The 27,855-nt window shown below is 37.5% G+C and overlaps 1 protein-coding gene across 32 annotated transcripts in view; it reads right to left on the bottom strand.

The window, feature by feature from the left end:
* Nucleotides 1–27,855, bottom strand: part of rbfox1 (RNA binding fox-1 homolog 1) — a 644,752-nt gene that overhangs the window by 5,015 nt on the left and 611,882 nt on the right. For 13 of the 32 annotated variants that reach the window (XM_088613232.1, XM_088613241.1, XM_088613245.1 and 10 more), the window contains 3 exons: nt 21,577–21,709; nt 16,548–16,590; nt 12,996–13,060 (listed from right to left, as the gene is read on the bottom strand). In XM_088613232.1, the coding sequence (XP_088469358.1) occupies nt 12,996–13,060; nt 16,548–16,590; nt 21,577–21,709 (241 nt within the window). Of the gene's footprint in view, nt 1–6,798; nt 6,855–12,320; nt 12,371–12,995; nt 13,061–16,547; nt 16,591–18,876; nt 18,917–21,576; nt 21,710–27,855 lie in introns of those variants that run through there. The other 19 variants (XM_088613243.1, XM_088613242.1, XM_088613231.1 and 16 more) reach the window with 10 other exon arrangements.

The following is a 27,855-nucleotide window of genomic DNA, read 5'->3' as shown; positions in this document are numbered from 1 at the left end:
GATGTTGTCAAGACGACTTGCAGACTTCATTTATTTCAAACTATTTGAAATGACAAACAAATGCTAAATTGAACTTGTTTTAATTAATAGGTCTTGACTTTCTTTGCTCTTACATATTTCTATTAGGGAACATTTTATTCATATGGTATTAGTGCTAGATGCAACTTTAATACTGGGGTCAGGCAAAGAACCCAATTTGTTAAGCTATTAGTCACAATCACCTGCTTCAAAAAGATATGGATCTTAATGAATGGTCTCCTGCTTCTAAAGGTCTATAACTACCTTAAAGAATACTGTTACTAAAGCTGGCCTAAATCTACTATACCTACAATATACTGTACCCAACATCACCTTAGCTCATTTCTCTTCTCTCTTACCAATTTAAGAACCATGAAGAAAAAAAGTGTTAATGATAATCCACGCACTCAGCAGCAGAGTTGGTCAACATGAAAGGAGTGGACTGGGAAACCGAGTGTGATTATGCTTATCTTTGAGACAAAGCAACTGGGAAAGTAACTTTCTTTGCGTGTAACATTATGTGAAATGGATATATATCACTCTGGCTAATTAGATTCACTATTTTTCAGGAGTTCATAGAAACTTTTACTTGAATGAATGATCTTCAGACTTCCAGAAAACAGAAACCTTACACTATAAATACATAAACCTGGGTCTGGGCCATTAAGAGAGCAAAAATATTTGACAAATCAGAAGTTAATTATAAGATTATTTCTTCCAAGACTTTCTTCTGTGCTCTCAATTTCATTATTGTCCACTGAACACCCAAAGTCAAAACAAACGTCAAACTATTTACTGAGACTATATCTCTATATTAAACTTTTAGTTCATTCATGGCACACAAAATGCACAAAGTATGCAATACAAATTGCAAATCATACATAATTTTTTTAACATTTATGGGTTAATTCTTACAACGCTCTATGATGAAACTAACCATCTGTTTCAAAAGTGAAGTGTCACTGTGATTTGTGTCATCCAGCCCTGCTTCCCTAAAGCAGTAAAGGTATTTGCTCCAGACAGATCTGATTTTCAAGAGATGCTGTTTCAATTTTAAGAGCTTTTAGAAGCTTGAAATATGTTCTTTTCCTCAAACTCAATGTTGTCCAGATCAGCAATTTCCGAATCATACTGTATATTTTCTAATTCGCTAACCAAAGACTACTGCTTTTAGTGGTATTAAAATAAAATTCGAGGAACACGACAGCAATATTATGGAGATATATAAGCTGATAACAGTAACTTTCTTACAAAAGAAGCCTGGTCAACTGATTTCTGTAAAACTGACGATGTAAAAAAACGGTATCAGTTTAGTGCAACAAAAGCTTCAAATGGAAATACATTATCTCAAACTGCAATGATAACCTATTATTTGAAGCTACTTTTCTCTTTAGCTGCTATTACACAGTAGGCTAACCCTTTGGACAAAAAGATTACTGCCAAAGATCAGATTATTTCATTTTTTTCTGCATGCTGAACACTAAAGGAAATTACAGTACATATTGGATTATGTCAGATCTTGCAGAAACAGAGATACCCATAAGGAATCTATGATAAAATGGTAATGAAAGTCAAGTAATGACTAAATTTGTGTTGCTAAGATTATTTTTCATTATTTAACATTTTAACACAGCTATTTGGTGCAACAAATTTTCAATGGGAAACCAAAATAAAAAATAAATAAATCCAAATTCCTTTTTATACCATTACAGGTAAAAAAAAAAAAGAAAAAAAAAGAAAAAAAAAAGACAGGATAAAACATTTGTAAAGTATGCTCACATAAAACCAGTTTTTTTTCATTCTTTTAACTTAAAATGTAAAGACGAAGCTATGCACTTCTGCACTCAGTGTTACTTAAGCATAAACTTTAGAGATGTAAGGAAGGCTTTCATGTCTCTGTGCTCAAAATTAGGTGTGCTGCTTCTGAAATACGTGACACTATCTCAGAAAAGTTACATGTTTTATTTATATGAAGCTGGACATCCCCATCAATACCATGAAAAAAAAAGAAACAAACGTGACTTAATTTAGCATTTCAGAATTTTGTGCAATAGCATTCTGCAAGTGCTTTCAGCCACTAATTATAGAAAGCCAGAGTCAGATCACCACACACTCCCAATGTTTTCATGACTACCGCGGATGATACGTCATTCTCAGCCACGATCAAAAGATCCTCAGACATTTTGTACTTACAAATTATAAACCCCCCCCCGGCTCAGCTTAATCTTGTCATGCTGTCACATTTGACTGGCCATGTGAAATGACCTAAAACTGTTCGCACAAGGTGGGCAAGCTGTCAGAACGATAATGGCAGGCAGACTGGGAGAAGGCTGCTACTGTTTTCTCTGGCTCAGAAGAAAGGCAGGGAGGAGAGGCTGCCGCTGGGGAAGAACGCAGCTAATCCACGTGTTTACAGATCTTATTAAACTGATTCCAAGGTGTGATGATCGTCTCTCTTTTGTTTCTCTTTTAACTGCAGCCACCAGCTGAAGAAAAAAAAACAGCAGTGATGCAGTTCTTTATGAGAAACATGTTTATATAAAAATACAGCATGCTTCATTCTAGAATTAATTCTCCTTTATTCTTTTTCAAAATGTGACAAAGTGAACTGATTTCCATTGATTTCCTGTGCTTTGTGCACCTACAGACAGTTGAAGGAAAGCCTCTTATATACAGAAACATGGCTCATAGGCACCCGTCATCTGAAACAATGTTATTCACAAATCTGGTAAGTCTGATAAATATTGTTTTATTATATTAGATGTGGCAGCCATCTATGAAACCACGGATTCCTTTTTATTCTTTTGTCTGAAACTCAATTACTGCACCCAGAATCCTTTCTACATTTGTTAGAATGAATAAAAAGCACAGTATAAAATTCCTGAAATGGGACACAGTAAACTGAACATTGGTTCAGTTAAGAACTGCTACACCTCTTTTATACAGGAAGCAGTGTTGTGAAATTTCAGCTTACCCTTTGTCTCTTTCTACCCTCACAAAACAATATAACTACCACCAAAGTATCCATGGCCTGTGCCCTGTTAAACACACCTGATATCTCTAAGAGGCATGAAGGACATTTTCTTTCACTGGGGACTATAAATGTCTGCCTATCTTTACTTACTTCAAATACTTCAAATTGTGTGGCACACTACAATATGAATCAGATGTTAAAGAGTGGGTGGTGAAATATCACAAGAAAAGTTATTTTTTCTATATTAGAAAAAACTCAAATTAAAACAAATGGCATCAAGAACAACAAACATCCCTTCCCTTAACACAGAGGATAAAAGCCCACAATTGCCTCAGCTGTCTGACTTAACCCAGCTTTCTCATTCTGTGCTCTCAGAATGCATGATTGGCAGGAAGGAGCTGGTCCCACAAGGTCATGTGATAAACCAGACTAGGTTATCTGCACTTCTGGGCCTAACAAAGGTGGCTGTGGGTTTTGGACTTGATAAGAACCAATCAGAAAATAGGATGCTGCCTGTCAAGTATCTCATTTACATATTTACTTGCTCACTCTGATTAAGAAGCTAATCCGCAGCAGATTAGGTTATGAAGTGCTATTCACTGTACTGTCTGCTTTTTTTAACTTCACTGCCCATCCTGGTCTTCTTTATTTGACCTACGTTATCTCTGTTTACAGGGACAGTTTTAATTAGTTTGCATTAAGTCTATTCAGAGATCAAACTATGAATGTGTAAACGGTACTGTCTCGAAGCCCGAACAGGTGACTCCAAGGTTACAAATGGTGGGAAACATAGCAAATATTGCAGTTATACGAGTGTAAAGAATGATAAATAGTCGAGCCAACAGTTCTTTTGGAAACCTAAGGGAAAATGTATAATTAAATTGCAGAAAAAGCAAATAGGATTAAGTATGTAATATGAGCTAGGAAATGCACTTTAAAGCCTCATAGTATACAATAAAATTATTTAAGAACTTTGCACACAAAAATTTGTTTTGTATGTAGTCTAAATATGAGATACTCCACACCATTTAATTCTTAAAATTCTACATCACCATGGTAAAGGGAAAGCAGCTTGACATTAATGTTATTTCACAAGACATAAACGTTTCTGAAAGTGAATTCATACATGTGAAATTAATTTCTGCTGGCCATGCTACAAAAAAGGCGAGAAGAAGGTTTTCCGACATGTATTTGAAAAAAAGGTCAGTTTTTTTTTTTAGATAAAGCTTTGCTATGCATTTTTAGTTAACCATCATCGTGGCCTTTAACCCTGTTTCTCCCCTGCTAGTTAGGCAATATAACAGGGCATCAATTTCAAGAAAACGAATATGCTGTTAAAGAACTGAAATATCGTCATGTCTTCTATTGAGCAGCTCAAATAAGCCACTAAACGTAACAGAGTGAATGGACAATAACCATCTTGATAGCTCTCTTTTGAAAAATGTACTCTTCCTTGGAAATTACATTTCTTCACAAATTTCTTACGTGTATTAAAACAATGTAATACTCTCAAAACAGTGAGACATTAACCATATTGCCTACATGTAAGCTGCATAGACTTTTTGTGAATCAAAAGAAAGATGAGATCAATAATGGCCAGCATCCATTTCCTTGAGTTGCATTACGTTATAAAGTCTTGATTCAAAACAGTTTAAGAAATCAGTAACAAATATCAGATGGCAACTTTAAATCTCCTTTTGCGTTCTTCAGTGTTACCCAAAAAGAAAAATTAATGAATGCCGCTTGCTGGGAAAGTAGGATTTTACTGCAAGTGGCCCAGAGAGAAAAGGTCATCTCCCTTCCAGGAAACCTCCGATTCTGCTAGCCTGGTGGAAATCACCTGATGTACAGGACTCAGGTTTCCTCACCTGTATCACCTTCTAGATCCCAGCAGGCAGAATCACACCTGACTCAACGATCCTAAGAAGCGTGTGTGGGGTTTAGGACTTGTACCCTTTTCATTCCCTTTGCCAGGACATAATGCCATTAGATATTCACAGCACTACATTTCTAATACCAGCTCCCTTGCCCTCCAGTGCTGTGCTGCAGTTTACAGACGATGCCCTTTTCTTTTCCTCCTGGCATTTGCACAGGTCTTCTGAGGGTTCAGAAAATCAATTTCTCTAAAGCCAGATATTTGGGGTTAAACTGCCCTAACACACAAGGGATCAGCTGAGGTTTAATACAAAAACGGGTTTGGAAATGGCTGAACCTTAGGGACTGCCTTCCATGCCCCCTCCCCACAAACTATATTATTTATTTCCACCTCTTTCATATATTATTAAGAACTCATGAAAGTGGAGCAATGATGTGCTGATGTACTTTATAGTTATATAAAAAGCAAAGAAAATGTCTTGAGAGGTTTGATGCTAAGCAGTTGTGCAGACTTTAATTCAGAAAGAAAGCTACTATTCCTTCAGACAGAATTTAAAAGAACCTCTGTAAACATGTCCTAGTTATTGTACTATTATTAGTAGTGGTATTAGAAACTGTAGCAGTCAGACTAGTAGCAGTACTGTTCATTTAGTGCTATTACGTCAACTATAGTTTACATGTATTTTTCCAGCACAATGTATCATTATGTATTTGGCTGAAACTTTTATCTAAAGCAACTTAGAGTGCTCATTTATACAGAAAAGTGTTTTATTGGACCAATGTGGGAACAGTATACATTTCAAGGAAACAATAGCGGTGGGATTTAAACCCATAACCTTCCAGTTATGAGTCCAGGACCTTAACCACTGCTCCACACTCCTGCCCCAACACAAGAATTATCTCAGAATCGACCCCTATAGGGTCTCGCTAAAGCTTTGGGAATTATCACTGAAACATTATCTCATTCCCTCAGTTCATTCAACTTGGTTCAATCATAAAACATTCTGACTTCTTCTTTGTCAAAGCATTTTCTTAAAAGAGTTAAATTTCCATGGCAGGAACAAAGCATGAAGTAAATCTTGCGACCTGCCAATTAGCACAAGTTGCTCTTCGTGAACTTTCCAAATCTGCTCTAGTCATTCTGAGCTCTTCAACAAAGGGTTAGAAATTCATAGCCCTTAAATGTCTGTAGTTTGATTATTCTAGTATTGTTGAAGCTACTGATGTATAGACAGGTATGTAGCTACCGCTCAGTTTGCTCATTGTTAAAACTCACAAATGAAAAACAAATGCTTTTTCTACAGTATCTGCCCACTATGTGGAGGATTCAGTCTGGAGCACTGAGGTAAAACCGTTTTAAGGCAATCGATAAATGAAATGACATTGATGCATGAAAATACCGTACTTCAAAATTAATAAATTAAAACCCTAAGCCTTTTTGGAGTAAAGTAGAAAAACACGTAGTAAGTGATAGCAACCCCTTAAAGCCAAAAAAAAAAATGAGTATGTTTTAAAGGTAGGGAAGAGGGAAGAACGTATTTGTTTGAAAATATGGCAATATGAGAATTTCCCAGCACAAAAGATTATTTTTTAACAGGAAATAAGGTGCTTGATTGTTTCCCTATAATAGGAGTTGTGCCTCTCTGGAACTGCCAGATGGATGAGAGAAGAAATGGAGTGTGAATGTGCACTACCTAGCAGATCTTGATTCTCACAATGCATGCTCCAAACAGCTTTGACTGGAAAAGGCACAAAAAAAACCCAAATAAAATTAACATGTTTGTCGAGGGCCATAAATAATAACACGGCTGTCTACAGCTGAGTCAGAAAGCCCTCGATATTGAGTGCTCTAAAGACAAAAAAAAGAAAATGTAGGCTCCCTCGTGGATGCATCACAAAAATATCAGCGATTTTTTATTTATTTATTTTTTTACCTGAAGAGGAGTTACAAGAAATTTCATCTGCTGCAACGAAGACGAATTGATTTCTGCAAGAGAAGATAAAATTCACAATACCGCTTGCTGACTGGGCACTGCACTGTGTGCCGACTGAGTGCATGTGAGAAGATGGGGAGAGGGGAGGGTGTCAGTTAATGGATGTAACTCGAGCAAAGAGAACTCAAGTCTTACTGCAGCCTCATAACAATACGAGGCCACAAAGCACTATGGATCAAAAACATGCTGGGTCTGTTTGCATGGAGAAAGAAAAAAATAATAAAATATAATGGTAAAAAGAAAGAAAGAGCTGTGCACATTACACACGGTTAAACCTGTGTTTTACTTGTGACTCACTTATACAATTTCTATGCTGCTTTAAAACCAACAATCTGAAATCCTACAAATACACATCTATGGCACAGAACAAAAGACTGTTTAATGCACACATGCATTTTACAGCGCAAACTATGATAAAAAGGCTATGTGCACAAAGGAATCCATGCATCTTAAAAGAGTGCATGCTTATTGCTTATTCAAATAAGAAAAAAAAACAGCCTTGAGATCCACTGACCTACGGTTGAATGATTAATAATGGGAGGGTCTTCACAGGTTACTGACAGACTCCACTAAACATTTTGTCATGTCTGATACTCGGAACAACACAAACCTTAGCCATATGACACATGCACTTTTTCAGTGTTTGAAACTCACAATATAGTAATACAGTAAAGTATGATTGTACATATGTGATTAGTTTTCATAGATGTGTCTATGAACAATGCTAAAATCTGATTATGTACAGTAACATTAAAAATATGTTCATACATAACATTTGCATTCTGTTTTTTTTAAAGCAAAAATAGGTTGTTTTATCTGTCTGGTCAAAACAAAAAATACCAACATATCTAATAAAAATACTGATATTAAGAGCACTTTTTGTCTTATTTAATTGTAATGAAAATATTTTAATTTATAAAACTGCATGACTTTCACATTAACAGGTGAGACTGCAACCAGGCCCAAGGTTTTTAAAGCTATGATTTATGCACAGCCCGTTGCTCACACTGAGTGACTTAAATGATTGCTATATGGTACAGTATTTGAACTATGTTTTAGGACCCTTTTGAACATCACTTAGTACCTCTGGGATCCTACATGAATAGTAGTGCACAGTTAATGCACATGGGATCTTAGAGTTTTCATTGAAAGCTCTTTTATTTCCATAGCTGCTCAATGAAATATTTAGTTTTAAAAGTTTCATAGAAAAGCATGTGCCTGAGACTCCATTCGACTGGATTAGATAAGGATCCAAGATTCTTAAAATGCCAACACTGTCAAAAAGGAAAATTGCAATATCTACGATGCAGAACAGTTTACAAAATAAAAACACATACTAATCTCACAAACAGGCAAAAACTGAATCTGTGAAAGGGTTGATATTGGTATTGTCTTCAATAACAATGAGTATGTTCCTGTTTTTTCCAACTGCTGTAAAATTGTCTCTGTACAAATGTTCATTTTAGCATGCATAATAGTGAGGATTAAACATAATTATCATAGCGAACATAGATTAAACAGATGAAAAAACATGTTTGACCATCAACTTATTGATTATGAAAACTAATAATGAGACACTTTCATGCGTGAAGGTTACGATTTTAAGCTACAGTAAATACTGTAGCAATAACATACAACTGGTGTGGTTCAGTCGACTACTTGAAAGAACATCTGCAATCACCATAATACAATGGTTTGGCATTACCTCCTGGCAGGTGAGTCAACAATATTTGAAAAAAACGTCTGATTGAAAAACAAGAAGCTATGGCTTTTGGCCATTAGACAATAAAGGAAATACCAGCTGTGTTTTTTTTTTTCCCCGGGTAATTCAGTTAATGCATTCCTAGAAAGCATCACTCTCTTTTTATTGCCTGTCCGTGCTGTTTCAGTTTTGAATCATTTAGAATCTCACCGTGAGTAAGGCAGGAATTTAAATGATGTCATTGTAAATAAGAGTTTAACTATGTGGCGTACTGAAAGTTGACCCTCTACTGAAAACAAATGTACTAAGGCACATGAGAGTTTTGTTTGTGTCCATTCTTTTTATCAATGGCAGTTTGCTTTCCTAGATTCCAGATTTCTGATTCAGACACTGTCAGGTCAAATACTGAACAAATAACAACAAATGTATCTCATGGAGATCACAGTTCCGGTTCTTTTGTTTTCTGAGGAGAAGTGTAGTAGTGGCCAGCTTTTCTCTGAGACATGCATTCACATGCATCCACAGAACATCCCCAAAACTACAGAATACTGTATATACTGTACATAGGCCAAAAGGCACAATGTGCATATAAGAACAACTTTCAGTTGACATCACAGTATGATCAGTCTTGCTTTGTTTTAAGAACTTAATATTTAAGTCTAAAGACATTCTGCGGTGGGCCAGTCTAGATTTAAGAACCTTTTGCTTTTCGATTAAAACAATCGGTAAAAATGGAGCTGTAATTCTGAATTTATATATTCTGCTGTGAGAGAAGTAGCCTGTAGTGCATAAAGAAGAAAACTAATTACTGTATAAATCTTCTGTACAATTCGCAAGTCTGCTCAACAGTTTCTTTTATTTTGAGATATACAGTACATGTGATCACTCAATTATAAGGTTATTCAATTTACCTCTTTTTCAGTCAGACGGGGGCATTAAGGCATTTTCACAGTGTCTCAATAGGCACATTTGCCAAATTAAGCAAAATTATTAATATTTTTATACAGGTCAGCAAGATTCACTTGACATTTGTAATTTACATGAAGTGTTATGAATCTAAAGATTTTAATCCAACCTTGATGCTTGCAAAGTTTTCACCTAATTTTAGCACAGCTCATAAATGCAATCTCTAAACTAACAAGTCTCTGAACACTCCCTCTCAAACCATTTCTGCCATTATAATCTACAAAGAGCCTTTTCAGTTGAATTAAACATTTTTTTAGGGAGCAATCAGGTCAGAGTAAAAACAAAGAAAGGAGATGTTGAAAACAAGGAAGTGTCTTTCCAATAAAGTCTGAAGGCAGAACAAATTTCAGCACCCCAATTTCACAACTGTAAAAGTGATTTTAAAACTACCAAACAGCAGAACGAAAACCACAGAAACAGCTACTGACATGACATTCATAATACCAGGAAGTTATAAGACACATATAAAGGTAAATGTAATAAAAATGATTAAATTTCTAGGAAATAAAAAGACCTTAGTGTGTTTCTGACTGACAGTTCACAGGGTACCCAAACCATAACTTACCTGATCTCTACTGTCCAGCTCAGAGGACAACCAGAATTCACACACAGTACATCTCTCACAAACAGAAACCTTACAGATTATTAGGACAACTCTGCAACTCAGATCTAAACTTTAAAGTCCATGAAGTCTGCCTGTCATCAGGGATCTGAACTTTACGCCACTTTCTTGGAACTAATTTCCTTTTTACGGACTGCATTATAGTCTTGCTTACAGGAACCATTACCTAAATTGTACTTTTGATAAAGCTCCTGACTTAATTAAATCCAGAAAATTTCAATTAAAGCATTTTATAGACCATCAAAGATGCTGTCATCTCATTTTCAGACACTTTACGTATTAGATTGCAAACTGGACTAAAACAGCATGCCAGATATTGAAACTAGTGCAGGTTCTTGAACTATAATGGTCACTGTTCAAACTGCAATTTCCATGCAGACATTTGTGTTGTCCAGACTTAAACACAGAGAAACACTTCTGAAATTCTCCTGCTTGAATAGACTGCACTAGTGTGCCATGGATCAAGCAAATCAGTCTGCAAGTTTAACAGCAGGAAAAAGTGATTAAACTGCAACTTCCTCTGCCCAAAACTCAAGTGTTCCTTCCTGAGCTACACCAATAGAGGGTGTCTCACAAGCTCCTAGTTTTGCTAGGTATTAAGAAAAAACATGACAGAAAATAAATAAAATGATATCCCTGAAAAATGAGCACCAACATTACAGCTCAGTACATGAAAGTCCTACTAGTTAAATGCAGCTCCCACCAGTAATGCACAAAAACAATACTAATACAACCAAAAAAATCACAACGGACAAATTAATTACAATACTTGGAAGTCAAAGAAATGAATAGCAATTCAAAAGAAGTACACATTTTTGATTGATAGCTACACTAACAGCACCTTTTTACACTTGGAAACTACAAAACTACAATGAACATAATAATGGTGTTCTACAATTCTCTATCTTGTTCTTGTAAAAAAAGTAAATGATAACTGTGTACTTAAAGTCCCTATATTGGAAAAATGTAGTTGATACAATAGTGAAAAAAACTGCGATCACAGTTACAGTTAATGAGCCTCTGCTTTGAAGGAAATCTTATCCATTAACTGCTGGAACCACAGATCTCCCAGTGAAAATCTACACCACTGCACTTTTATTAGGTGGGTCAAATACAAATGTTTGCTAACACCGCCATAATTCCTCAAAAACTTGCATGCAAGACACTGATGTGGCATGCAAGATTACAGCCAATGAAATCCAAGGATCTATTACAGTCTTGCATGCACAGAAACAAAAAGAAGAAAAAATCAAAAGCAACAATACACCTTTTTTAGGTTTCCTAATCTCGCAAACAGAAATATACCGTATCAGCAGCTGCCCATGCAAGATGAGAACTGACCAGCAAGACGTTTACTCTTGCATGCAATGTGGGAGCTAAGTGTCAGGCTTTTGAATCTTGCATGCAACACCAAAGCCAATCTTCAGACTTTCTGACCTTACATGGCACTGTACACAACCCAATAACTGACCTTGAAGGCTTCCTTATTTTTAAATTAAAACCACTACCTTCTTTTTCCCATTTCTTGAAAGGAAAAAAATTCCAACAGCAAATAAATAAAACCAATCAACGTGAATATAGATACAAATTCTTAGGATTTCCATATGTGGAACAGCACTTGTATCCATACAATAGAGTCATTGGAATAAAATTAAATTCAGTTATATTAGATACAAAAAATAATGTAGTTTAATTCATTTTATATCTTATAAGCAACATATGACTGTGTAACTCATAACGAAACAGGAATAATATTCTTGTACGTTCACTTAACATCTGATCACTAAGCAACCTTTTAGCCTGTGTCATATTATTTTTTCTAAAACAAAGGGATAAGGAGAACCGTTCCTGCCATGTTCTAACTTGTGTATTCACTATCATCAAAAGCAGAAACGTGAGTCAAGTCAGCAAGTAGAAGGAGGAGAATAAAGTCCGGTAGACACAGATTTCAGCAATGCGATCACAGGAATTAAGAGAAGACAAGAGGTGGAACCAGAAATAGGAGCTGGTAACCAGAGTCAGGCTCTCATTGGACCTAATACTTTGGGAAGTGCTCCGATATGTTTAGAAACCCCTGAGATTGGCTGGCTTATCTTCCATGCAAGATTGTACCAAACCCTATGATTTCATTGGCTGCAAACTCCTGCATGCAAGGCTTGTCTGACTTACAGCAGTGCTGGCCCCTCATACACAAGTGTATATGCGTGTTCGAACCACTCCTCCAAAGTGATGACATTGACACCATTTAGACAACACAAAAATGATTACAAGTTCAACTTAAAGGCTGCCCATATGCAAAACCTGCTTTAAATATGTATAATACTGTACTTTTTTTTATTAGCCAGTGCAATTGGAATGTCAGTATGTTCTGGGTAATTCTCAGCTGGGCAATGCAATGGGGGCAATAAAATATTTTTTACATTGCTCTGCATGGTATTAACACCCTTATTTATCCTCATACCCTTTGTGTAGTTATAGAACTATTAAGTCTATCACTGTTAATTAGCCAGTTACAGCTGTTACACTATTCAGCGGCTGTATATTAGTCAATTACTGTATATTTGCTGCATCATCTTAATTGACCTCATCTGCCAATTATATCCCGATAGGGAACAGAGTTAGTGTAATGGCCTTTCAAGTACCCCGCCCCCCCAGAAAAAAACAAAACAACTGAAAGCAAAGAACCAGGATGGAATAAATGCAGGTGCACAAGAAGGTTGGTAAGCAGTCTGAAACAGAGTGAGAACAACCGTAAGGACAAGCTGTGTGGGTTTGTGTGGAGTGGTCTGGAAACTGTGTCCCTGTGTCTGCTGGTGAGGTGCGTAGTGTGGACTAGTGACTTACCTGTCACTATAGGCAGCTGCAGTCGCAGTGGCTGGCTGGGCGTACCTGTAGGCAGCGTAACCACCCTGAAAAAAAGGCAAAGGACAAAGACGGGCTTGAGCAATGTCTTCCCTTCTGCTTTCTTTCTGAAACAATCCTTGTCAGTTTTTCAACATTTCTGAGTCTTTACCTGATCACACTTTCTGAAAGGAAGGCAGAGGTATTACTCAGCTGCCTTTTCTCCTGTTCTGATATATATATATATGCTGCACAAAAAGCACAAAGACGTGGCTACATAATATTATGTATGTTTCTAAAATTAGGTAGGCGGTTATCTTAGCCACCATGGTTAAAACATGGCGAGTCTGCATGCTCGACCATCATGTGGGCAAGATTCTCAGTGGGCGTGTGCTTGCCCTAAGATGTCCTGGTCCTTGTTACCCTGGGCTCCTGGGATGAGCTCCGGGCTATTGAGATCATTGTCAGGAAAAAGTGGCTTTCTGATAATTGATGGATATACTGGACACAAATCTCAATAGCATTTCTGAAAACGTTCAATTATTGAAGGCACGGCTTTTGAGGAATGAAAATGTCATTCCTTCTTCTTCTTCAGATGGTCGCACGGCTAAAAAATACCTGGTACTGAACCGTTTAAAAAATTCACGCAGAAGACCTTAAGAAAAGTAACAAATAGAACAAGCCATTCAGCCCATCTAGGTGTTTCGTAATTGCTAATTAATCCAATAATTTGGTGACTAAAGTTACACACAATATTCTAAATGAGGCCATATTATTGTATGAACAATTTTAACATGACATCCATCCCATGTATTTAATTCTGTCTGTTGACTACATCTCCTAACATTTTGATTGCCTTTTTAATTGCTTCTTCATGTTCCATTTCTGGGGCCCTGCGGGAATTCGCTCTGTGTTTGAAGATTGGATGATGCCTCCAAACTGTAGGGACCACACTCTTCTGCTTGTGTTTCTTTGCGCTCCATGTGGTGCAGTATGTGGTCAAAACCAAATGATCAATTTTCTTCAGTCCTCTCAGTCTGCATGCTGGTTGTGTCAGGCAATCTTTTTGCAGGCTTCCTTGGCCGCGGATGAAAACGGTTTTGAGTCCTTCACTCACACTGTGGGACCCTCTTACTATCTCGCTCTGATGAAGACCCACACCCCCTTGACCCCACTGTAACCCCATCCAGCAGGATGGAGGGCAACATTAGAACCTTCTTTATCTTTGAGAAGAGAGAGAGTGTCTCCCTGCATTAATCACAAATTCTCTGCTTATGCAAACCATACTATCTAGATAAACTGTGATTTTTCTTTTTTTTTTCTCCCAGGGCCTTTATGCAGATTTCTGCCACTGATTTACAAGAACCTAAATAAAACAGAAGTGTGTATAAATTAGCACTTGCCAGGCGATCTGATGAGTGTTTTTTAATAACAGATCATACATGAAAATTCCAAGGAATTTCTTTCAAGCATATAGCTTTGAATGTGTAGCTTTCAAGAATGAGTGTGATATAGTTCAGATATATGTACACACAATGTGTATACAGTATATATAATTATACTTTTGTAGAAAAAAATGAAATGTTGAAAAGCTGAAATATCGTCAGGCTTTGCCAGCTTAGCATTCGGATTGCACTGGTGCATTTGTTTGAGATGTTAATAAAATTCAGGATTAATTATGTAAAGCAGCTATTACAGAAGAAATAGGGTTTTCTAAAATGCTAATTTTATCATATGTAACAGTAACAGCAGCTGTTCAATTAAGCAAACAGGACAAACAAACGCACGTTGGAAATGAATCGTGTGCAGTGATGCATTGATTATCAAACTGTGAAAACAGCAGAGTTCCATGTTCAATGGACCACAGTGTTACATCAACCATTTCCAAAAAGATCTCAGCATGCCAATTAACAAACAGAACCCGGTCTCCACAGATAACGCAAACACTATTTACGTTCCAATTAGAACCTGATGCCCCATCATCCTTTGGGACAGCAGCCTGCTCTGTGTATGTTTGCAAGCTTAGTGATACAAACTGGGTAAAGAATATTAATAGAAAAATCCCCTGATTACTCAATCTTGCAGACAGAATCATCTCTGCTCTTTATCATTTGGTCACCATTCACCACAAGCTGTCATCTGGAGAAAAACCTCTTAGGCATCTGCATGTTTTCATTAAAAGTTAAACATAAAGCTTAATAGATTAGGACCTCTTTAAAAAATTCTGGATCTGAGGGTACGTAGTACAGGAAAGTGCCCAATTGTCATTGTCTGAGACACTAAGAATATAATACATATTTAACCTGCAATCTTTAAAAAGAATCTATAAATCAGATTACTCTATATAATGGTATTTTAATGTTTCCTGCATTTCAGTTTATTCTGAAATTTACAGGTTTATACAGGTAGGTTATGTCAGTGTATATCAGTACACATGTACTACTGTAAGTGTCAATGTTAGTGTGAGGTTCCTTCACTGTCAGTTGTACTACTGCTGTTTCTCACACTACTAATGATGACGATGATGCACTGGGTTCTTAAACTGAAGATAAGACCTGCCCCATAGGAGACAACACCACTCCAAATATTTGAAAGTCTCATTCAGGACATGTAATTGGGTTCACACAGTTTACTCTGTATTGCTGATACGCAGAGAGTAAAGGCAGTGTTCCTATTTAAAACAGCCCCTCTGACCATGCGCAACGTTGAAGCTCCTTCACTGACTGCTGCTCTTTGCGATCTTGCGCACGCCAGCTCTTCTGCGACAGCAGCTGGGAGACTGGGAGGGGATGTGACTGAAGGCATCCTTCTCCCTTTCAGCCCTGCGTTGCCTGTCAGAGCCAGGGACTGTGTGCACCTCGAAATCCTACTGTGTGCGTCACAAAGGATGCAGCAAAGCACTGCATTGTCACATCTACCTTCTCTTTCAATTACCGTAGTCTGTTCCTAACTTTCTATAACTTTTGTTTTTAATTACGTTTTTTTTTTATGGCTATGCTGAACCGAATGTTTTTATTCAAACAAATGAAAATACCCAAGCAAGATTTCATTGTTTTATCTTCCTTGCTTATTCGGCTAGAACATTCCCCATAGTAATTCTGATCTCTGAGATTGAATGTTTTAAAGTTCCTATTGGAGTCACTTTACATTGGCTGGACTCCTGGCTTGCTGAGGTACAGGTAACTGAATCTGATAGATGCTTTTGAAACCTGGAGCTAAACAGGCATTCCATTCCTGCGAGTATAAAATCTATAGTCTAATTTGCAGAAAGAAAATCATTAATGATCAGTTCTGCTACAGCGGTTTGGTAATGTCTCGTACAAGGTCTGCAGAGATGTTTCATACTTCTTCTCTGTTTGATGCTGTCTTCCACTAGTGTGACAAGTTCTCATTCAAGGCTATGGATGAACATGAGGTGCAGATGTCTAAGGGGTAATTTCAGAGCTGGCTGTTTTGTTTTCATTAAACAATCTCCCAGCAGTTCATCTGTTAGTATGATTTCACAGCAATCCACATTCAGTGTGATGAGTCCTTTAACCATTCACTAATCCATACCTGTGGTAACTTATTGCCATACACAGGCTCTTGAATAACTACTCTATAATGAAACAGAAATAATGATTTGAATGCAAAAAATGAATAAACAATGAACCCATCAGACCAATCTCATACAAGCTTGCTCAGTATAATTGCATTTTCAAAATCACAATGAATTGTACAGTGGCCACTCCAATCATCACTTTAGACATAAGAGTAAAACATCATTAGCCATTTTTTAAAAATAACATATTTATGAACAAAACGTTATGAGTTACGTGTCATTATTTTCAAGACTTGTTTGGATTCATTTAGAATGCTTTAAAAATAACCACAACACAACTGCATATGCAGTGTCTTTTGATTATTCTTCTAAAGGGAATCATTGCTTTTCATCAGATTTGTACCCAACATTGGATCAAATGTAACAGATCGTTTGTGAAATACCTTTGTATTTGAATTGCGAGGGGAAACAACAAATAATTAAAGGTCTGTTACTAAACCTCAATATTTATGCTTCATCTGCAAAGAGGTTTTATTTTAATACGTGTCACAGATTGGAACACATCTAAATTTAGTTTCCCATTGGATGTCAGGACTAGAATCTATATTCCTTCATTTTACACTGTCACTTTTTAATTTCCCTCTCCTCATCAAAAATTTACAATTTTTAACTGAACGCTCAGCAAAGAATGATTTGTAATAAATATAAGTAATGTTTTCTAATACTTTCTAATGAATATTTAATGTTTATATCAATTTGAAGCAATCAATTCAAGCCTCAGTGGTACCCTGCTACTGGCAGATGTAGAAAGGGGACATTAGTTAAACATATTATGGTCATGCTGTTTTTAAATGTGTTTATTGTTTTAGACATTTGGCTTTGAGATTTCTTTCCTAAGCAGTTCATTGGAGAGATACAGAAGGATACAGAAGAAGCTGCTTCTCTTATTTTTCTCCTTCTTTTGGGATTTCCAATCTTATCAGTAGATAAAGTTACGGTATTAAATATATGAATATATATTATTCAATAATGTGTATTTCTTATTTTGCAGATATCATTTTTTTTTCCAGGACTGTTCATTTTAATAGATGTTTTGGTTACATTTTCATTTTTTTACTCATCTATCCTCAGATTGTGTATAAGGATAAGTTAGCAGTCCCCACATCAAAAGAAACTCGAAACTGGATATACTACCGTGAAATACCACAGGAGATTTGCACTGTGCACATTTAACTTATTGTTGACCCGAACAGTTTATTTTCTAATACTTACAGTGTGTGCTGAAATTAGTTCTTCATCTGCACAATTCCCATATTGATATTTATTTCATGTTACTTTCAATAATCAATCCACCAGGCCAGAAGCACATTAACTTATGACAGTGGACTTGCAATGAATTCTAATGCCAAAGTAGCTATTTTTTAATAATCAGGTTGAGTTGAGTCCATTTACAGTAGGAAGATTTGTTTTTCAAGTTAATTTGTCTCTGTCATCTTTGGCATTTGCTATTTATGAGCATTAATGCATTCGTGTCACTACTACTCTCAGAACAGCTAGACATCTTCACTCTGTCATATATATATATACAGTATATATACTGTACTGTATGTGTGTGTTACACATAAATAATGTTCTCTTTCCCCATATGATTAAAATAACTAGAATACATCCTGATGTGTGTTTATTTACTGAATAATATAATTATACAAATCTTTAGGATGTTTGTTGTTTCAACTTATTTTACATGCTTGACTACTCACACAATCGTTGTACCTGGAACGCTTGCAGCGAATATTTATTGTACATTGATTACTATGTTAATTTATTCAGTCTAAGTGCAGCTTTGCTTGCTTTCATTAATGTAATGCAATATGGGAGTCCAATGCAAAAATGGCGATTGCATTTTTGTTTGCATTTAGTTGCAAATTAAGCTTAAAAATTTTGAAAAAACAATTTAAAATTCAGCATAATGAACTGACTGATGAAGCATCCGGGAAGCTTACTTAAATAGCTGTATTGATTTAAAAAGGCTAGAATTAAAGAGTCATTTCCAAATGTAAATATCCATAAACCATAACCATAAGAATGACAACAATGCATTTTTGTTAAGTACTGTTAAGTCTTTAAAATACCTTTCGCTTCAGAGAGACTTTGTATGATCTGGGTGGCCAACTGATGGAGTGAAGTAAAAAGGTCTTCCATAATAAAAGATCTTTCACAGGATTCTTTCTGACAGACCAGAAATGGCAAATTGAGCCAGCAGAGCTGTATCAGCCTAGCAAACTTGTAAGAGGAATGGCTGGGGTAATGTTCATGGACAGCATGCACATCATGAATACTTACATAAATATCTGCACCATAAAATCCATCCTGGTACACAACACTGGAAAGATGCACACACAGAGAAAAACATCCAGGTTAGTGCACCTTCCCATGCAAATACCAACAACCCCTGCCCCGCGGGGTTAGTGTGGCTAACAGACACACAGGGAAGGAAACAGTGGACAGAAATCCTAGCACATTCCACAGGTGGGTAAGGAGGCTGGGAATTCGCCGCTCCAGGGCTGGTGACAGGGAAAAGTGAAAGCATGGTAAAAAATACAGCAAAATGTTGCAACACTTGTAAAAGAGTTCTCCCATCTCCCTTTATTAAAGTTAAGTAACAGCTGTGGCCAATATGAAGGGATATGGTGATGTGGTGTAACAGATCTGCTTGTTGGTTTAGACTTTTTTCTGAGTTCAGACTTTGCTAAAGTGCCAGTTAAAGTGCATTATTTCCAACAACTTTTGCACACAGAACTCCCCTCAACCTGCTGACTAAGACTTTCCTCCCTTATTTCTGACTAAACAGCTCTTAATGGGTGATCAGCTGATGATGAACAGACACAGGTGGCAATGACATTGTATCACTCACTCCCTCAGTGAGTCAGCATTGTTTCTTCTGCTTAAGTCTAAATGGTAATATTTCAGCTACTGTACCATGCTTGAATAAAGGCAGTCCTGAAACTCACTTATCACCACAATGTACCTCCCATTTACAAACCTTACTCAGCATTTTAAGAGCCAAAAGTAGAATAGAAATAGATGAAGTAAATTAGCAATTGATTCAGGACTTTGGTGGAGCAAAATCCAGCAGTCACCGGGGTTATCCAGGACTAAGATTGAAAACTACAGGTCTGGAGTAATCCAGCAACATAGGAGATACAAATTGTTCACTTGGTCTCGCATTGCCACTGGCTCAGGTCCACCGAGCAAGCCTGCAGTTGACAGCAGAATTCAAACCCATTGAAATGGCATAGTATGCCTTGCATTTCAGAGTCTACCACCCATGAGACTCATCTCCGCAAAGGGAGAGCAGTACAAGTAAGAACCGCTTGCGATGAAAGTTCAGGAGAAGGACAAGACCCCAAGATTCGACCCTCCTCCACATTAATACGAGACATCTGATCTTTCCTCTACCCAGCAAGTCTTCCCCAGCCTTGCAGGAGCTCCCTGGCTCACTTCACTCAACTAGGCCAAAGGAGCTCATCCCTTTGGTCAGGTGGTCACCCATCTAGCCAATCTAGCCATAAAGCCACCAGAAGCTCTAGTATTCATGATACAGAACTCTGCAGAGCTTTACTGTATCTCCTGAAGTGTTCATAAACATGGCTTGGATTCTGATGGCATACCTTACATAGTGGAAGGTTTTCTGTCAACTTATTGGAAACAATATCAAGCAAAGTTCCATGTTCATGTTCAAAACTGAAAATTAATTATTCTACACCAATGTTAAATTGTTTTAAAATGATTGCACACTAATTAATCACTGTCCTCTCTGTTCAATGTAATATCCGATATAAATATGCCACAAAGTGAGAAATGAATCAATTTTCTTTTATGTGATTCAGAGCTCTTCTTTTGCTTGTGTGCTGTGACCTTTTAAACTATAAATACATCCTTCTAATAAAGCTTAACAAAACGTAATTATGTGAGGATTGATTAATTAATAATACTATTTCCAAAGACTTGTACAGGAGCTGAAATATTTTTGATTTCTCTGGAAGACTACATCGGATAAATTAATTAAATGAATTGACAGCTGTGCCTGGCTGCAGAAAGCGTTCCTCTGATTGCTAACCTGGTCTAACCTGAAGCCTCCACCAGTGAGCTGGAATTCACACGTTACACCAGCCAGTTAATGAACTGAGGTATTGAAAATAGAGTTTTAGTTACTTTCAAACTTCTCACATATATTCACTGAGAAAATGTAGGCATTCAAGTCAGCATTAAAACTTCTTTATGACATCAGAACCCTTACTGCATATGGAAATATCAGAAACCTCACTAAAAAATGTAAAATGTGTGCCTTTTGGTCTAATTTATCATGGAAGAAAGGAGATAGAGGGGCTATTCGTAGCACATGCAGAGATCTTATGCCCGTGGCAGTTTGATGGGCTCCACATAGTTTAGTTTGAAATAAAACAGCCATCAAAATTTTCCTTATTTCCTTTAAGGGCTGAAAACTTTGTTGTGAAGTGACAGAAATAAAATCACTTGAGGGCACAACGATACCCAAACTGCTGACATAGCAAGAAGAAAAACTACTCGAAAATATATAGATAGCATTCTAAAGTATCTGTATTTTTCACTCTCACTAAATATAACCACTGAAGAAGTTAGGTGGGCTCACAGCAGAGAGATGGTTTGGTTAAAATGAACTCTACCCAGCCTCCTTAAGCACCAGATGCTTGCAGTCTTCAACAGAAAAAAAATATTCAACTGTTAAAGGGTTTCTTTTTCCACAGCATTCAATCTCTAAGAGAATTTACATAACAACATGTGACATATAAAATGCTTAAAGCCACCAACCATGACAGTACAAATTACAGTCATTTTTCATTACTCTGTGCAAGGTGCACATCTTCAGGCATTCGGATTGGTCGCATGCTGTGTCGGTTTCCGTGGCGAAGCAAGACCAGCATGCACTGCACCGCACCCGCAGAAGCGTTGAGTCAGTGGGGCTGGGGTGTTAATGAGCGAGCTGGCTGGTGTGTCACTCACCCTCCGTAGGCTGGGATGGGGGGTGGAGGGGCAGCTGCCCGGAACGTGTTGTAGACCGTGCGCCCCCGCCCTCTTAAGTGGGCCCCTCTGTAGGCGGCCGCTGCAGTTGCAGCAGGATATGGGAAGCCTGGCACTGTAAAAGAGCAGGGAAAAGAGTACGGAACTTGAACCTTAAAACTCCCCCAGACTGCTGCTCAGCAGTTACATCAGATAAAAACATGACAGCAGCTATTTACAGCCAGAATATCCTCATGAACAATCTTTAAGGTGCTTCAGAAAGGTTTGTGTTTTAGTGGTTCTAACTTTACTCTTCTTTTCTGGGAACAGAAAACTCTCTACGCCATCTCAGTCTCTTATGTGCCGTTTCAAATATGCATAAACATAGTTCTTCTGTGGAAAGAAAATGACTCAAGATTCACATTAAGGACTGAAATGAATGTTGTTTCCTGGAACAAAAAATTGTGATCAAGACATTTGTCTGAACAGCAGGGCAGTCTTCTCTAGAGAGGAAATACATTACAGTTTCTATAACCATAATGCACATTTAAAATGTAATAACTTTATTACAGAAAATGAGGCACCATTCCCTTTACAACAGTAGGAGTTTCACTATCACGTTATTCTCAGAAACACTGAGAAAGTTAGTTTAGACCAAATGCAGTAACTTTCATGAATCTACTCTAACAATGATCTGGATTTCTCAGAATATACTGTATTCCTTCTTTACACAGGAAATGTTCCTTAAGTATCAAAGTTATATTTTGCATTTTTGGAGAAAAATGTAAAAATATAATAATAAAGTATTGTGCTAAATCTTGAAGAAAACTATTGTGCACAAACCAATATCATGCAGCAAAAAAAACCTAAATTCTCAGCTCCCTAATTCAGACTTATTGTGTTGTTAGATTTGATTACAGGACTATATACTGTATAGTTATTCTTAATTATGACTTAGCAACTGTCCTGTGAAATTGCCAAAATAGTTGAACAGCTCTGAAATAATTTTAATAAGAGGGTTTCCCTCAAAAATTAAAGCAGGCCCACACAGTGAAAGACATTCTGCCATGCCTGATCCTGAGCTTGCTGAATGTTGTTGTAGGCTCCAATGCTCCTAGCACAATCAGTTGTATCTTTGGAATTTCAACAGCACACAATAATAATAATTATAATGAATTTCCATAATGCTTTTCATCCCAGAGGATTCCATTGCGAACAGGGGCTTGCAATTGTTTTAGGTGAAATTAAGATATCAGCTTGTACTAAGTAACCTACAATCTGGTCTTTTGTAAACCCAACAGTTTTTATGTCACATACTGTATTCTGTAAGTTTAAAGAAATGTATAAAAGCTTGCAAACCCTTTAGTTCAGCAGCTGTTTTAAAGCTCAATAATGTGCCTGAACATTCACTGGTCTGCATTCACTGAAATCCCATAACACATTTAAATGATGGTACAGTACCTCCTTTAGCACAGAGTACCCACTTAACATACTGAGACATTGGTTTAGAAATGTTGCTCCTACTGGTCCACTGGTTTTCCTGAGGTCTCCCATTCCAGTATTATCCATACTCAGCCTTGCTTAGCTTTTAAGATCTGATGAGATCATGCCACAATGTAGCAATGTTTTCACTAATGATATGCACCTTTAAGATTAAGTGCATCACACTTTTATCACACAACATTTCTGGTTTCCCAGATTTTTCACTGGAAGGCAACACATTGCATCCTTGAACACTCACTTAGGAGGGTTTAGATATTCTTTTCTTTAACAGACCTGTTCTCCAGACAAAACAGAAATCAATTGCCAGACAACTAACAAATAAAACCAAATAACTATCTAGGGAGCAATGAAAATTAAAATGTTTTTTTTTTAATGATTTTTACTATTGACATATCCCTGGAGTGGAAAAGCAGAACTTGCAATAAAGAAAATGCAGTGAAGTCAGGAAAACCACCTACTGTATAAAAAACTAATATGTCTAGCTGAATATCAGCCAGTTAATCTTAATAGGGTGATGACTGTTAGTAATGACACTTAAGAAGCTTAATTCAAGAGTGCGGTTAGTAGTGGTTTGGGGAGCGGGGGGTGGGGGGATGTACTTCAATTACACATATAAGTATTTCATCAGTTTAAATATTAAATTCTAATAGAAACATTGTATTGTAAATGGAGTTGATGAAAAATTGAAGGATGGGAAAGTGGCTTGCTGGCTCACAAAGGAGAATGCAGTTATTAATCTGTCCCATCTATTGTCACCTCGGTATTCAGCCCCTCCGGCTTAACAAAAACCCTTTTCTCTGCAATGAGCAGGGTTCTCACAGCAACTCTGTCTGGATTTAGATATTGAGATACAGCCTTGAAGCAGAAGTGCACACGAGAACACAAAGCTGTGCTCTACTTCTAAATAAGCAGGTGACAAAACCCATACACGAGCCTTCACTTGCTTAGTAAATAGACGATAATTTGTGGCAGACACCAAAGAAAGCTGCATACAAAATGTCACCGGAAAAAAAAATGTTTTCTCCATCTCAGCCAGATTCTTGGAATTATTTTCCATCTGGAGTGCGTACTCTTTGGAGCTCTGTTTCAGTTAAACATGTAAAAGCGATAAGAAGCCGTGAATTGCTTGTTTATTAAGCAAAATGCTCTTGCAATGAGACTAACATCATGTGGGACAAGGTTGTATTTGTGACCAAAATAAGAAAAATAAATCGTACTACACATTAATCTGAAATGATTACATGGAAATTACCTCAAAGGACTTTCAAACATTCAAAGAAAATCTAATAATGCATACATTTCTATATTTTAAATCTATTTTTTATAGCACATATACATTATATACGCTGAAATAATAAAGGAGTAAGATGTGCCAACTGGCTGCCTCTTGCTTGCAGACTGTCCTTATGTTCTTACATTTTATATTTTATTCTTATATTCATAGAGTTTTTTTTCCACAAATGTGTCCGTGAACATTTCTGATACACACGCTCAGTATCAGTTAAATAAATCTGCTAGTAATGAAGAAGAAGATCGAGGAGGCGAGCTCGTCCATTTCCTGCGCTAAGCGCGAACTGTTCCCCTAGTGCAGGAAGGAAGATGTGCAGCAGGAAAGACTGCAAGGGGTGAAAACAGAACCGTAAAAGTTTTAGTGCTGAGGGACAGATTACAGCTGAGCAGATGCAGGGCCCAACAGGAGGTAGATTCTGCATCAAAGTCATAAAAGTATACAACCGCTTTATGGGATAATTATTTTTCTCATTTGTTTCCCGTTTACAGTTTCGAGGGAGAGGGCCCATATGCCTTTGGAAAGGTGCTCCATCACTGCCGAAAGACGCCGCGACCCCCCCCCTCAATCTCACAGCAAGCAGCCCCCTCTTTAAAATCAGACACCCTTAAACATTTATTTTACAAAGTAAACGTTTAGGCATGCAGCTAGGCGAAATATTCTGGAACAAATTTACTGTGCGCCGCTTCAGTTTTAACAAGGCTGATAATAAAAGTGATGTGAGCGAGCGGTGCTGGGCTTGAGTCACAGAGGCAACCCCCTCAGCTCGTCTTCGGAGTCGCGAAGGGGAGCGCAGACGGATACAGCCACCACCGCTAGGACATATGGTCCTCTTAGAGAGCGGCGCGGTCGTTCTCGGCAGATTATCGCGAATTACAATGCTGTAAAACAACAAACGAGGGGAAAATGTGGAATAAATTGCGTGCAGCTCCTCGGCGTTGTTCCAGGAGACCAGACAGAAGGGAAATAGCAGAAAACACCGACCCACAGTTATAATCCATTGGGTTTTGTGCCGCTTTTTCTGGTGTGGGTTACACCCCAAGTTCTACAATAAAAATACAGAAATAAAACGGGTTACACCTGGGAATCGGTCACGTTGCGTAAACGCATTCAGTCTCAGAATAAAGCTGCCTCATCCTCTGTGTGGCACTGGGCCGATTCCATTGGGATTCTTTGTCGTGTAGGAAGATCAGGTGCCCAACACGCCTAGAGTACTATTTCACACTCACGGGCAGAAGAAGAAGAATGAGACGTCACAATTGAAAGCTAAAAAGCAATTCATTTACAACTGATACTTTTGGAATAGGAAGCACTTTTGGAATAGGAAGAGTTGCAAGAAACTGGCTTCCCAGTCAGGTAACTGAGGCCCAAACTCTGGGCTCCTTCAAGAAAAACCCAGATACTGTACATTTTCAATTTACTTAGCTGCTAAGCTACCACACAAACAAGATGGGCCAATGGGCTCCACTGGTTTGCAGTCCTTGAACAGGACTCTGGGTTCTGTGGTTTGCTCCCACACTCTGGTTAATGGACTGCTGCATGCATGTGTGCGCTGTGGTGGTCTGGCGGCCTGTACAAAGTGTAGCCCTGTCTTGCACCCTGGACCTGCCAGGCAGGGCTATGGCTCTCTAAGGGTAAAGAGCTTCTCACAGCGGAAGGATGGATGACTGAAAAAGAAACAGAGAATAGGCTGGGCCTCCTATATTTTGGTCTCCACATGCTCCCCATCCAGAAACAATCCATTTTCTGGCTCATCAGATCGGAGATCTGTAGAAAGCTTTTTTTATTTCCTTTGGAATATTGTCCAGTTTTTAGGATTATATTTGTGACACTGCTGTTATATTGTTATTGAGCCGCATTTTATTTTTGTACAGGAGAGCAACTATTAATGTGCTTGATGTTTTTTTTAACAGAACATTAGAAGCAAGGGGCAGCTTGCAGATACATCTCCACCAACCACTATAATGAGGGAACCATGAGGCAGCAGTGGGCAGCCAGGATTAGGTATCCTGTGTGGTATTTGGCATTTTGCTTGTCTTTCTAAAACAAAATTCTAGTATATAATTGGTTTATACATTTGTGCCCAAAGGAATGCAGATAACAGTGCATTGCTAAGCTTTTGTTTGTTGTGAGGATGCAATGCTTTTCATCTGCAGGCAAAAGCAAGAAAAAAGAAAATGAGAGACACAGAAGAACCTGTGTAGCTCTTGTTTTTCAAGGCTTAGAAATATTATTTAAAGGCAACGGCCAACTATGACTTCTGTTCCATCATCTGATACTTTATCATCCGCACGCGCTTTATCACACATTAAACACACTTTTGCAATGCATTAAAAAAAAGAAACGCGTAATTAATGTACAAGTTTAATCACCTCTCTACACATGTATGGGTAATTTTTCATTGTTCATTTCCACTATGTAATCTCCCACTCTGACATTACAGCAAAGCAAGGACCAATAAATCTGCTCTCGTTTGTTCTTTTAATATTCATTTTTCCAGGCTACAGCTGTTTGTTGCCTCTTTCTATTACGATATGCACGAGACTCGATAAAAACATTATGAAAGGCAGGCTGCGTTTCCTTCTCCGATGCGCCACTGCCGTTTTTTCATCTTCCCACATTTTTTTGGGGGGAAAGACAGTAGATGAGTCTAGGATTGTCTTCCCTACACGCTGCGTGTTGGGCAATTTGTGATTAATTACCTTGCTGCAAAATGACAAGGCAGAGGGAAATTGACACAGCCCTGATTAATTAACTTTTTATGTGAGGTAGTTGCTTGCAAAACAGAATGTGCAGTAATTGAATCCCCTTGCACATACTGCCTTCCTTCCGGTAAATAAGCTGATTATTCTAAAGTGTCACGCAAGACCAAACATTTTTTGTTAAAAAGAGTCGATTTTCAGAGCCAGGCTATTTAGATTTTTTTTTCACCCTGTTCAAAATAACTTTTGTTTATACTTTGTATAAGCTGAAATGTTCGCAATTTTACTGATGTCGTCATCAGCTATCATTAAGACCCAGATTGGTTACAGCATTCACACATTTAAATGGTACATTTTGGTAACAATTTAGTTTAGGAATTGCAGTTGACACAGTTTAGTTCATAACAAGCAATTAATAGTAAATTGTCAATTAATTAAACATTTATATTTGACAGCTGAGTTTTGTTAATAAACATGTTATTGATCATTGGTAGGTACACTGGTTACAACTAGGTTATGAATACACTGCCCTGCCTGCTAATCTATTGCAGGTTATGAAGGATTTATAATCCCTATTATAAATAATATAAATAATAATTTATAAATGCATCCCCACATCTAATATGTCATATGACTGTCATCTTGTATTATATACTGTAGATAAACCATTTATAGGGAGCGTTTTGTACACTTGCTATATATTGTACACTATACAGTTTGTATATATACAATCATCTCACTGCTCAAAGTTAAGCATAACATGGTGAAGAGCTCCATCAAAAAGGGCGA

Source organism: Lepisosteus platostomus, chromosome 19 (assembly GCF_059453375.1).
Source record: "Lepisosteus platostomus isolate fLepPlt1 chromosome 19, fLepPlt1.hap1, whole genome shotgun sequence".
NCBI lineage: Eukaryota > Metazoa > Chordata > Actinopteri > Semionotiformes > Lepisosteidae > Lepisosteus > Lepisosteus platostomus.
Note: the sequence above shows the minus strand (reverse complement) of the source record. Positions and strands in the feature narration are given on the sequence as shown.